Source organism: Alligator sinensis, unplaced genomic scaffold (genome assembly GCF_000455745.1).
Source record: "Alligator sinensis unplaced genomic scaffold, ASM45574v1 scaffold144_2, whole genome shotgun sequence".
Classification (NCBI taxonomy): domain Eukaryota; kingdom Metazoa; phylum Chordata; order Crocodylia; family Alligatoridae; genus Alligator; species Alligator sinensis.
This window is the reverse complement of record NW_005841872.1, coordinates 1,194,474-1,207,712: the sequence shown is the minus strand read 5'-3', so window position 1 is coordinate 1,207,712 and position 13,239 is coordinate 1,194,474. Positions and strand designations below refer to the sequence as shown.

Below are 13,239 nucleotides of genomic sequence, written 5' to 3'. Positions count from 1 at the left end.
TGATCTGGCCTACAGTCTATGGATTGGTGGAACTGGGATTTGAATAAGGAGTTCCTGCTTTCAGACCCCTCCTTTACCCAATGACCTAACATGGGTTTTTCCATAAGTTGGGCCAACCTTAAAACAATATTTTGGACCTTCTTTTTCTCCCATTCACAAGCCTGTCTCAAGTGTCTAGAAATATGTCTGTCTTTTATCTTATCTCTAAATTAGTTAACCTTTTGAGCCTGTAATTCTGTATAGTAGAATTTACTAGACCAGGGTGGGCGATTATTTGGGCTGGAGGGACACTTAAGGGAGTGTTGGTGAGCTGTTGGGGGGTGCAATTGATCCTATCTGGTCTGCTGGGAGCCTGAGGAGGGAGGGCATCACAGCACACCTTCTCCTCCTTGGCTTCCTGTTGGTGCTGCATGGTCTTAGCATCGCCACCAGCAGCCAGGCCCTCGCAAGATGGGGTGTCATGCAATGTGCCAAGTAGCCAGCCCACCCACCTGCTGCGATGAGCTGCTGCCACTGCCATGCTTCACTGGGAAACGCGGTGGCTGCCCTGGGCAAGACCAGGAACAGGGGCACAAGCAAATTGAGAAGGGCAAGACAAAAGGGTAGGACCCTGAGAGGCCAGCAGGGGTGAGCAAGGTGGAATCCAGGTGGCTGCTAGGGGGTGACTTGGCTGCCCCAAGGTGTGACCTGTTACAATAATATACATGGGGGATACCCCTTCTGGCAAATCACTGAACACTTCAGAGGACATTTTAGCTGGCCAGAAGGTTAATATTATTTAAACACTAAAATGGTTGAGGAAACTTCTGTAGCGCTGACTCCTTCTTTGCATTCCTCAAGAATATCTTGTATGTGATTTCCACTTAAGAGTTCCCCAGTGGTGAGACTCCATGCTGTCTGTGCTGGGGCCCTTTGAGTGTTATGCTACAATTGATTGACTGTCAGCTGTTCCTTCCGCCTCTGCCCCTCTCCACTTGGTCTTCTGTTGTTAAATAATAGTCCTGTTAAATGTGTTCTCTTTCAATTTTTTAATGACTTAGTCCTGATGACTGCACATGCTTTTTGTCTTCACAGCCAAAGCTGTGATTATTATGGCTTATTCATTATGCAAAAGTCGGGAGATTGAGAGAGTGAGATTTTCATTTAGTGGCTGCATCCCCCATGCCCTCCTTACTTTGCACTATTGTTTGGTTTTCAAACTTAATAACAACTCTGCTTAATAACATGAGCTTTGGATCCATTAAACACTTCTGAGAGCAAAAGTAAACACTCAAAATCCAGAGCAGGATTTCTCTAAGTAGGATCAAAACTTGTGTGAGTAAGAGGTAACAATATTTAGAAAGGGCCCAGTGTTGTCCCTGTCATCTGGGGAGTGCTTTCATGTTGTTCTGTTTGCACATTTATTCTACCTCTGACTGCTTACCATTTAGTGGCATGCGTGTTAAAGGTAATGTCCATGGCTGAGACTAAATGCCTTCTAAATTTGTTTTTGAACAGAAAACCCTTCTTGAAGTATGGGAAGAAAAGGTCCTTTATCCAGTATGGAATATATTAATAGCTGAGGCCAAACTAAAGAAAAAAGTGTGATTATTTCTCTGCATTTTTGGTGAAATTTCTGTGTTGACACGTACTGCATATTACAATTTGATGTTACAAGGTTAGAAAAAGATTGTGGTAATCTTACTAATTGCAGTGACTCAACTAATAACTTTTGACAGTAGATTTACAACTTGTTTTTTGCAGGTAAAGATTTGGGGAGGGGTGGTCAGGGGGAATCCCAGTATGCTGGAGACTATAGCCTTGTATATATGGTTACTATGCTAGTGGTTCCCTTTCTTCTTCGCTGGTAGCAGCTGACCTGTGGCTGTTCTCCTTGTTCTTGTTTCTGGACCTGGCAGTTCTTGTTTACAGCCTTGATTTCAGTTTCTGCTATTCTCTTTACTATTGAATATTTTTCTGAGTATTTTGACAAATAGGCCTTTCTCAGGTGAAATCCATGACCCTAAACATGGGAACCTGATTTCTACTTCTCATCCTTCTCAGTGGGTCCTACCCTTTATGGTAAATAGCCTGGTCAGGAGGCACCAGTTACTCCCGAGTAGGTCTACACTAAAAACTTGCAGAACATGTTGCATCTTATGCATGGCTTTCAGGGATTACCTTAGGGTTGTCACATCCACCAAACTGATTTGGACCTACAGGTCATGTTCCTTGTAAAAAACATGTGGCAGTGGTTTACTGGTGACTTTGATCAAAATGGTCTCAGTAGTGGTATTTGTTCTAAGTCCTAAAGAAATTTGAATTATGAGAACTTCTATTGGTTGCTTAAGACTGGTATTGGGAAAATTAGCCATGCTGAGGTGCCACCCTTTTGGGGTGAAAATATCTTTTTTTATGCTTTGTGGTAGATGGGAATTATAGGTGCTGCCAGACAACCATGCTTTACCGGAAGAAGCAGCGTGTTAGTTTGACCTGGCTTTACAGGGTTTGTTTAGATTGGGTGCTTCAGCGGAGCTTTTTGGTGCTTTGAGCTAAAGCCAATTCAATTAGCTATTAGATTAAGGCCCCACTAAAGAGCCCAGTCTGTATAGATGTTGAGTGAGCTGGGCTCAGCTCATGTGGTGCCTCTTCTGTGCGTGCACTGGGCTTGGTACAGGGATACATGGAGTTTGAAGTAAAGTGCTGGTTTATTAATTAATTAATTTTTTACATCTGTAAGCAGCCAAAATGTCTCCTCTACAAGTTATTTGGGGCAATTTCTTAGCCTTTTCTATAGGCCTTTAGTTTAGCAGCCCAAATTTTAAACGCACACTGGGATACAATATTTGGCCTGTCTTTCTGAGGGTCACCCTGCAGTTATGGACTTGATCTTGGAACTGGCTTGGTCCCAGCGTGTGAGCTCACACAAGTACAGTCAGGAGGTTCACTCCTAAAAACATGTTTCCTCAGAGGACTATCCAGACAGAATAACTTCAGCTGCAAAAGAGCAGCCAAGATGGGAGCACTTTTAATTCTTCTCTTGTGTTTCAGTACTGTGGCATGGCAATATGTACAACTGCTGTTGCATTAGGTGGCAAGGTAGCTGAGGGGGCAGCAAGTTTTTATATCCGCCTGCTTTGTTTAGTTGTGTGGGTTTTTGTTCACAGCTGTTGTAGTTACTTTAGACTTGGACTGGAATCCAACTATGTTGCTGCAAAGGGATGCCCTTAGTGACTACTTTCTCAGTCCGTTGGTGTAATAGAGGTGTAAATCCCCTGCCTTAGCTGTTACAAGCATGCTCCAAGAAATCTAATTAACAGGTTAAAAAAAAAAAAAAAAAAGTATCCCTTTTAGCCATGGAACTGTCATTGGAGGTATGCTGTGGACTTCAACACTTAACTGCTCTCTTTGATTAATCTATAAATGAAAGTAGCTGTTACTCTTGGAACTTGCCACTCCAGTTTGCACTTATCTGTGTAAGCTGTAATTTAAATTCCTATCTCCTGCCTTAGTGTCTAGCTGTGCTAGAGGTAGACATACAAGTCCAGGCTTTGTGGATTTACCCCCATTACAATGGTATCCTTTAACATGACATTTAACTTGATTTAATTGAATGTTTGTGTTCTTCAAACAGCTTTATTTCATAGCACAGCAGCAAGACGGCTTTATAACTGTCTCTGAAGACTTGTAATGGATAAAAAGTGTGAATCCCAAGCTTTCAGTGCTTTAGAACAGGTCTGTTCAACTCCCCAGCTGTTGGGTGCCACAGGTCTCTCCAGCCCACATGTTACAGGAGCCATCCTTGGCTGCAGCCTCCCCACTGTTGCATCATATGGATGCCCTGCAAGTCCCCTGGGTCTGGTCAGCCAAGCTGCCCTGTCCCTCGCCCAGGGGTGGGGGCAGGACGTGGAAGCTGGAAGAGGGAGGGGGAGCTTGGAAACTCCAGTGGCAGCAGCAAGGGACAGTGTTGGGGTAGGGAGGGAGTGTGATTGTGAGTTAAGGCCTTGCAGGCTGTGTGCAGCCCAGAGGCTTCCAGCTGGATATCCCTAGCTTAAAACAATTACTTAAAGTTTGAGGTGCGCATGGGAACAGAAGAGCGTGCAATCACACTCCTTATTTCACTTTTACTAAAGGTTTAGTGCTTAATAGATCCTTAGAATGATCACTTTAACACTTGCCTCCTTAAAAAGAGAAGTTTTGTAACATAGCGAATAGTTCAACAACCTGGGGGAGTTCAACCAAATGGAACATGTTCGAAAGCTGAGTGGCTGCTTCAGAGACCACCACCCTGTCACACTGGGAACCTATTCTTTTAATTTGGAAAGGCTCAAACATCTCTTTTGATTTTCAGTGTGGCACATAGGAAGGTCTAAAAATAGATAGGTGTCATTTGGGGCCTGTTTGGTCAAAACTAATACCTTAAACTCCATCTCCTGGGTTGAGGTAATCTTCAGTAGCCACCTTGGCAGCTGCCCAACAACTTAACACTATATCTAGCATCCCTACAAACATAATGCCTCAAAACTTATTTAAGTAGGAGCTCGACTAACCCATCCACTTGTTAGCTCCCATCCCTCTCCTAGCCAGAGAGATGCGTGTGATAGTTCCCTGACCTGACTGATGTCAACGTAGTCCATAGCTGAAATCTGTAGTGCTGGAAAATCTGGTCCATCAGCATCATGTTAAGATCTGGTGTTCAGGTAGGTTGTGGCTACTTGTATGCGGCTGGTTGTTTCCGTGTAGAGCCATCTGAGGCTAATTAACGTTAAAACAAGTAAATCATTGCATGGTGAGAATTGGGTAAAGCCTGAAAAATATAGAGGTCTGATTTAGTTTTTCCTCCCAAGACTGTGCAGTTCATAATTATGTTTAGGAATATTACTGTGGGGCATGTGTTGTTGTTATATTAATTTTGCTAGCAACTGTGCCTTGTTCTGGCTTGTAATGAAATAAGCACTGTCTATTACTGAGCAGAGTTGTACAAATGCTGCTTCAAGTTCAAGTCTCTGTGTTCTTACCTTAAAAATATCCTAGTTTGTGTTTAAAAAAAAAACCCAACAAAAAAGACTTCTTTTTAAAGAGAAGGTGCTACAAAAGGACATCTAAAAATAGATTTTGTAAATTCAAGCTTAAAACTTAAACATAAAACTGGTGGAAATTTTCCAATAAATGTAACAATTCTGCTAGAAGTAGTACTTAAATAATTTCCTTGTAGTTTTTTCAAACAGGCTCTCCTCATTTGGAAACCCTGTTTGTCCCATGGGTTTTTGGATACTCTCGAGAGCCATTGAACCCTAATGTGAAATGTTAATACAAATTTCACTGCTCCATTTTCATTAGTTTTTATAGGAAGGAAGTCTCATTTAGTGTCAGGCATGGAGAACCATTTCCAGTACAGCAAACGTGTTTGTGTTGTTATACCTTTCAGTTAAGCTCGGTGAGGAATTGTATTATTGAGGTGCAGATATCCAAGGTCCCTAAAATTTCACAAGCTACTATCCTTGTCTCTTCCATTTAAAAAAAAAAAAAAAAAGACTTCATGCTTATTCTTGCTGAATGGTGTTTAGCCACTAGAAATGCATCCCTTCCCCTTCTTTCCATCTACCCACTTGTTCTTTCAAACCTATGGAACTTTTCCTTTCCGTTTCATTTTAATTAACAAAATGCCCTAATGTTTTGTATGTATTATAGGAGGCAGATGTAAAAATAGCTTTTGCTTGGGCATACAGACCTTTAAAAGTGTATTTAGGTTTATGCTGACTCCTCCTTTTCGGTTAGATTTTTCCTTCCTCTCCCTTAATCTTTATATTTGTGTGTAAAACATTTTAAAAATAAATTTATCATTAGTTGGCTGATTTATCAAATTAGTAGTGGGGTCATAGTAATTATTTAACACCTTCAATTGATTACTTGTACACTTTTCAAAGGGGATTTCTGGTATCCAAGATTATCTTTTAATAAAATTCTGATCTACTAATTTAAGTGACCTGTTCTTACGTGTGTTTTGTACTTTTTATATATAAAATGTGCCATATAAATATGCCTTTATATATTTACATAGGTATACAGTATTTTATTATTTGAAGGTGGCTATGCTCATCTCCCAGCATCATTTATAAAGTCATCTTATTTCTGAGCCTCCACCCATTTCTCAGTAACTGCCACCATGGCAACTCTTTTGGTTGAACAGATGGGACACTGAGTCTCATGGAACAGCCTTAGTTGCTTTTTGAGAATGAGCTGGCAGTTTGAACTTGCTTCTAATTTTTTTTTATATAATTGTACTCTTTCTAATCACAGTGCAGTCCAGTAGGTATCTAATCTCATAAGTAAAAGTGCAAACTGAGATTCATAGAGTAGTTTACATTAACAAAATTTAGTGGCAAAATGCAAAGGATGTTGATACTTGGAAAGAGGAGCCTGGCCTTGTCTGTCCTGTGAACCAGCAGGATACACACAGACTTTGCTCGTCTCATGGAATGGTTGTTATCAACTTTTTTCTTTCTCTTTAGGATGCGTCAGGATGAAACGCCACAGGCATCTAAGCACCAGTGACAGTTCAGACAATGAGAGTAAGTAATACGTACTAGTCTTTGCTTGGTCTGTCACCCCCTGTGGTTTCCTTTTATAGTTTGAGGGTAAACTGCTTTATCTCCTGTAATGTTTTTGTTTGTTTGTTTTACGTTTGATTTATTTGCCTTTTGCTTCCTCTAGACTTCAGTATTACAAGCTTTATTGTTAGAGATGATTAAGAATTTCAGGAGGAGAGTTTGAGTCTAGTGCAAAATTTAAGTATAAACGTATACATCCTTCCCCTTTACTAGTTGATTTTTTTAACCAAATACCGATTTACAAAGCAAATCTATAAAGTGGTCTTCTGCTCCCACAGTGTCTCAAAGGAGGACTTGTGATGGCAGAAGTAGAGAACCATTTGAGTGATTTGAGATAAGATAGTTTAAACTGGTGTACTTCAGGATTATTTTTATTATGTGAAGTGTGTCTAGACTGGAAGTACACTGATATATGGGTTGCATATCGGATTGGCACTGATAAAAGGAAAAGTAACATTATCAGCTTTTTTGGTTGGTGTAGACAGTAATGTCACTGATAAATATAATATGCCGTCTGGCCGGGGCCCCCAGGCGCTGCATGCATGCACGCAACTGCAGCATGCATTTAGCCAGGAATGCAGCCAGGCAGCATGGACTGTGGCGCCCCTGCAGGTATGTCTGTGGAGGGGAAAGGGTGTAGGGGAGCGAAGGGGCATGGTGGGGGGACCAAGACCTCAATGGTGAGGGAGGGAGTGGGGTAGGGGCTGAGGGTGCTGCCCAGACAGGGTGGTGAATGGGACTCCAGGGAGTAGGATGGAGCCATGGGTGACTTGTCCAGGGGCACAGAGTATGGGGGAGGCGCGGGCAGCTCCCTGCCACTTGTCACACCCCCCCAGGGGAGGCATGATTGTGCGTGGGGCAGAGGCAGGCTGCCCACTGAGCTTGGGGCTCTCCACTCTGCCTTTGCCCTGGGAGCTGCACTCTGGGCCACCCATCCCCTGCCCATCCAGCAGCAGTGGTGGTAGCAAGTTGTGCCTTCTGCTGCTGGGCAGGCAGGGAATGCGGTGTGGCCAAGGCCTGCCCCAGCCCCGCTCCCTTCCTCGCTGCTGGGGCCTGGATTTGCCCTCCCCTTCCCCCACAGATTTACCTGCTGGGGGGGCATGTGTGTGCATGTCTACACACTCAGGGGCCCCCCCCCAATAATTTTTTCTCCTGCCTGTGGTAATTGGCTATTGGTATAGGCCAAGAACATCTTTATTGGTGCACCCCTAGTCTAGACCATATTAATTGGGCATTAAATAAATGTCAGCTGCTCCATACAGAGTTGCTTCCTTTGCCCCCCTCATCCTACAGATCAGCTTTTAGGATTGAAACTTCCTGAAGTGGTAAGACTGGTTACCAGGCATTTGTACTAATGTATGTCTTGACGATTCCTTGAATACTTTGGTTGGTTGCTGCTAGAGGTGTACCGATACGTTGGTTTGATCTTGGATTGGCACTGAGATAAAGAAAATTGGCTGTCTTAAAAATGGGCCTGATTTGGCTGATAAATGGCTTGTGCATGCATGCAGCTTCAGCGCAGTATGTAGGTGGTAAGGAGCACAGCCTGGCAGCGTGGAGAGCTGTGTGCAGCTGGTAAGTCTGTTGTGGTGCAAGGGAAGAGGTGGTGGGGGGGAACAGATCAACACCCCCTGGGGTGGGGTGCAGGACAGAGCTATGGCTTGTCCAGTGGGGGGTGGCTCCTGCTGCTGCGTGCATCCTGGGAGGGCACTGGGGGTGCCCCCCCGATCTGTGTGGGATGGGCCCCGGCTGTGGGCTGAGGCTGTGCTGGGCTCTTCCTGGTGGGGGGCTGAGCTGGGCTGTGCTTGGGGTGGGTGGCGTTGGTGCTGGGAGGAGGGGCTGAGGGGTCTATGGCAAATTTGGGGGGGTTGCAGCCTCCCCGTAGCCCCCTTTCAGTGACTCCACTGCCCACCCCAAGCGCAGCCTGACCCAGCCCCTGCTGGGAAGAGCCTGGCTGCAGTCCACCCTGCTGTGCCCCACGAAGACCTGGGGGCACACCTCCCCCCGTGCCCTCCTGGGGTGTGTGCAGTGGTGGGAGCCACCCCCCCTCCCTTTCTGCGTCCCCTGGAGGAGCTGCAGCTCTGTGCTCCACCCTACCCTGTGTGGGCAGCACCTGCCCCAGCCCCACTCCCTCCCTCACCATGAGGGCCTTGATCTGCCCCCCCACGCCCCTTCCCTCCCCCTTCCCCTTCCACCACAACAGACTTACCAGCTGCACACAGCTCTCCATGCTATATCAGAAATCGGATCACTATTGGCCTATATGCCGCCTAAAAAAATGGCTCTCAGTGTTGGCCCCAAAATCCCTATCGGTGCATCCCTAGTTGTTGCATTTTCTATTACATTGGCATACACAGATGTTTTGGGACAGGGACTTTATCAGTTTTTGTAAAGTACAATGCCCATCTATACTTTCTAGGTAATGAAACGGTATTTTTTCTTTTGATTTAATAAATGTTTCACACAATGACCCAGCATCCCAATGAAAATTGCCATACATTGTCAGGGTATTGTATCATAACTCTTGTGTGCCAGGGCAGCTTAATTTAACATTATTTTGTTTTTGTAGTCTCTCCTTTATTCTTGGAACTGGGTTTTTTATTCACTCCTCCTTCAACAGACTTCCTGTACTTCTTACCCTTTCTTACTTATTGCCTTTATGGAATGGGAAGTGTAAAAGGGCACTTTCCCTTTTACTTGGACTTTGTGCGTGTCAGGCCAAGTAGGGTGCTCTCACATGATCAATGTATCATTCTTTCTAGTCTCAGAAAGAACAAATAGCAGGCATTGTGATCAGATTTCATGAGAATGTTTTGCATACAGCTATTTTAGAAAGATGATTTCTTGGTAGTTAAAGTGCCTTGTCATTTATGGAGAACTTATGTGAAATTCAGTGGGTTACAAACTGAGCTCTTTAAAAAAAAATAAAGAAATAAAACATTTTTTGTTTGTCTTGAAACAGGTCCTTCCACATCCTTTTCTTCTTGTTCTAAGTACAGGAGCAAATCAAAAACACCATCAAATGAACAAAAGAAACCTGCTGAGGTGAGAACAAATGGTTAAAGTCTAGATGTGTGATGCAAAGAATCTGGCTAATGTGTATCATTTTTATTTTATTTTATTTTTTTTGTCTCAAGCCTTGAATTAGGGAGGTGGGGCATAGGGAAGACGGATTGTCCTTGTGAACTGTAAGTTTTCTAAATTTGAAATTCTATACTACCAGGATGCAAACAAGGAAGCTTTGAACTGTATCAGGGAGGCAGTGTTGCTTTTATTGGCCAGAGTAACTGTCAGGGCTGCAGGTGGCAAGTCCTACCTCCTTTCTCCGATGGTTAATTCAGTTTGAAAGTGAAAAACTGTCCGTTTTGGTGATGAGTAAGTGTCAAAGGGGGAAGTGTTTTTTTGGAGGGTAATGCAGACTGATAAAGGGGATGCTGCCTTCCCCTTTCAGAATGAAGCCCTGAGGCCATTTTAAAGGACAGGAAAGGAAAGAGCACGTTTGCTCTTTGTGCACAGTGGTCTCTTTGGTCTGAACATCTTCCCTATAAATGTTACTCTTTTCTGCCATCCCCTGCTACTGCCTGCCCTCCCTATACATCTGCTACCAGTTTACTCCTATCCTCCATTTCTCCTGCCAACTTAACCAGGCACCTGACCTGTCATCCAGTCCATTTTCTACCTTCTCAGGAACATTAAACCTCTTTATTCCCAGGCTGAGAATAATTCTACCTTGTAGCTTGCCTCTTGCTCTTCCTAGCCAGGGTAAGGATGTACACAGACCTCTTCCCTTTTTCCTATCAGGTATTTTTCCCTTCCCCAGCCCAACCCTCCAATTCTGCTCTATATTTTAGAGTAGTTGACCTGGCATTTGTGACCAGGCTGCATCATGGGACACCACTCCCCTCTGATGGGGAGGGAGGTGGCCTGCTGCTGGGTATGCAGCCGGGTTTGGTTCTTGTCAGGTACTGTAAATGTGTCGAGGTGGGGCCTGAGGGTACTGGCTCTTGGCTGGGCACCAGCATCTTTCCCCAGGTTTCCCTTGTGGCCTCTAGCTCTGGCATTTTCATGGGCAGAATCCAAGGATGCGATGTAGAGCCTGAGGCATGTCTGACCCCTGCCTTCTGCTGTGGGTAGCAGGACTGTTAAATCTACCTCTAGCACAGGCCTGCACTGGGCAGTGGTGACAGTAGGTCACAAGGATGGAGCGGCAGCAACCCAGGAAGCCCCATGTCCTTAGTGGAGCTGTAGTTGGTGCAGGATCCAGGGCTGGAATAGTAGCCATGGCCCCGGGAAAGGAAGAGTGGGCTGGGCTCACTTGGTCCCCGAGTTAATTCTTCTCCAGGCACTGGTGCCCATCCTGAAGCAGATCCAAGCACCTTCCAACCCTAGCATCCCTGGGCAGAATGTCTCCTGTCATTGGGAGTCACCAGGGCTTGGCAGCCCAAAGCAATGAGTCTGGGTGCCTGCTGTGTCACAAACAGCTGTGGTCCCTGTGCTGAGCTGGCTTCTGTGCCCAGGGCTGGGTGGCTTGGCAGGGCTTTGGCAACCCCTAGTGCTCTCTCCCCGCACTGTGTAGCTGTCCCCCCAGTACTGAATATGTAGTCTGGCCCTTATCCCAGTGGACACAGAGCTGCTGAGCTCCTGCTCTGGGGTAGCCTGCAGACTAGATTGAGCACCATTGCTCTTAACTTTGGCCCTCAAGAAGCAGGAGTGTATGTAGCAAGAAAGGACTAACTACAGGTGCCTAATGCTCTGCTTTGGTGGTGCTGAATACAGCTCACCGTACAGCAACCTATGTTCATTGCTCTTCATAGATCGCTAGTTCAGGTGCTGTAGAACCAGACTCCAGTGACTGTCAAAGGTGGCAGCAGCTGTAGAGACACCAGTCAGCAAGCAATACTGTAGCACAGCCTTTCCTCAAGTATTTCTCAAATAGCTGACAGCTGTGGCTTTATTAGTAGGGCTTTGTTCCATTAGCCCCTGCTGGCCAGCTTGCCTGTTTGAAAGCATCTCCATGTGTGACATCTTTGTTGCATGTTAAAGCAGACTAATTATTAGTCACAGGGAATTGTGTGGACCACTTGTGACCAATTCTACCTACTCTTCTCTTCCTCTTCCCTCCCCCAACCTGCAGGGGAGAAAAAAACTACACCCGCAGCGTACATGCCAGTATGACTATTGGTGGCCAAAAGTAGTGTGAACTGATAGCAGGGAAAAATGTGTTGTTTCTATAGAATTTCAGCTGTGAATCTCTGGTTTATAGGCAGTGGTGCATGCCCCACCAAATAATATATTATACCAAATAATTCCTCTGAGCCACTCAGCTCTTCTTGTGCTAAGGATAATGTAAGTGCCTAGATTGCATTCATCCACAAAGATCTATACAGTGGATGCCGTAGCTCTTGTTGGGGGCACAGACAAAATGTGGACTACTTTTCTGTGACTATCCCAGTGTCTGCATACCACTTGTGAAAAGTTAAGAGCAGGTGCAAGTCCCTTGATTTAAGTATTGCTACTGACTGAATCCACTTGGTTTGATGTGAAAGGTTATTGTCCAATACAGTGCAGGTTGACCTTTTTGGCAGGCATGCCACAAATTATCTCAGGACCCTCTGTAAGTGCCATTCTGATCTCTTTCTGGTGCTCTTCTTTCTTTGACTTACCAAAAGCATCTGGGAACGTCTCCTAGCTAAAAAGGAGGCGTACACCAAATGGAAGGGAGGGGCCATCACCATGGAGGACTATACCTCTGTTGCTTGGGGCTGTAGTGGGGTGGTCAGGAAGGCCAAGGTGGAGATGGAACTGGGACTAGCTACCCAGATCAAGGACAACAAAAAGTCCTTTTTTTAAATACATAGCGGGTAAAAAGAAGGTACCAGGTAATGTGGGGCCTCTGCAAGACACACTAGGAAATCTGGTCGTCGCACCAAACAGCAAAGCTAACCTATTTAACAATTTCTTTGCCTCCATTCTTCTGAGCAGGGACCAGGTCACTGGTCATCCCCCCCCCCCCCCAACCGGGACCCCCGTAAACCCCAGGGGAGGCACACCAAGGTCTAGGGTCAGAGAGGACCTGGTCAGGGAACTTCTGGAGGGACTGGACATATTTAAATCAGCAGGTCCTGACAATCTCCACCCCAGAGTGCTGAGGGAATTAGCAGAGGTCGTTGCGGGACCCCTGGCACGGCTTTACAAGCGTTTGTGGTGCTCTGGCATTGTGCCGGAGGATTGGAAAAGGGCCAGTGTGGTTCCCATTTTCAAAAAAGGGAGGAAGAAGGACCCAGGAAACTATAGGTTAGTTAGTTTTACCTCGGTCCTGGGTAAGCTTTTTGAGAAAGTTATCCTGGCACATGTCCACGACGGGCCAGCAGGGGAGGTTATGCTTAGGGTCAACCAACATGGGTTCATTAGAGGCAAGTCCTGTCATCCCAACCTGGTGGCCTTCTATGACCAGGTCACAAAATCCTTAGATGCAGGGGTAGCTGTGGATATAGTCTTTCTGGACTTTAGGAAGGCCTTCGACACTGTCTCTCACCCCATTCTCATTAAAAAACTAGGGGACTGTGGTGTCAACCCCTCACAGTCAAATGGGTTGCTAAGTGGCTGGAGGGGCGCACCCAGAGAGTGGGGGGAGGTGGGTCTTTTTTTG

The 13,239-nt window shown here is 45.4% G+C and overlaps 1 protein-coding gene across 3 annotated transcripts in view; it reads left to right on the top strand.

The window, feature by feature from the left end:
* Positions 1-13,239, top strand: part of JADE3 (jade family PHD finger 3) — a 98,276-nt gene that overhangs the window by 30,706 nt on the left and 54,331 nt on the right. For all 3 annotated transcript variants that reach the window (XM_006017047.3, XM_014527375.2, XM_006017048.3), the window contains 2 exons: positions 6,492-6,551; positions 9,553-9,635. In XM_006017047.3, the coding sequence (XP_006017109.1) occupies positions 6,503-6,551; positions 9,553-9,635 (132 nt within the window). In that variant the 5' untranslated portion in view covers positions 6,492-6,502. The remainder of the gene's footprint in view (positions 1-6,491; positions 6,552-9,552; positions 9,636-13,239) is intronic.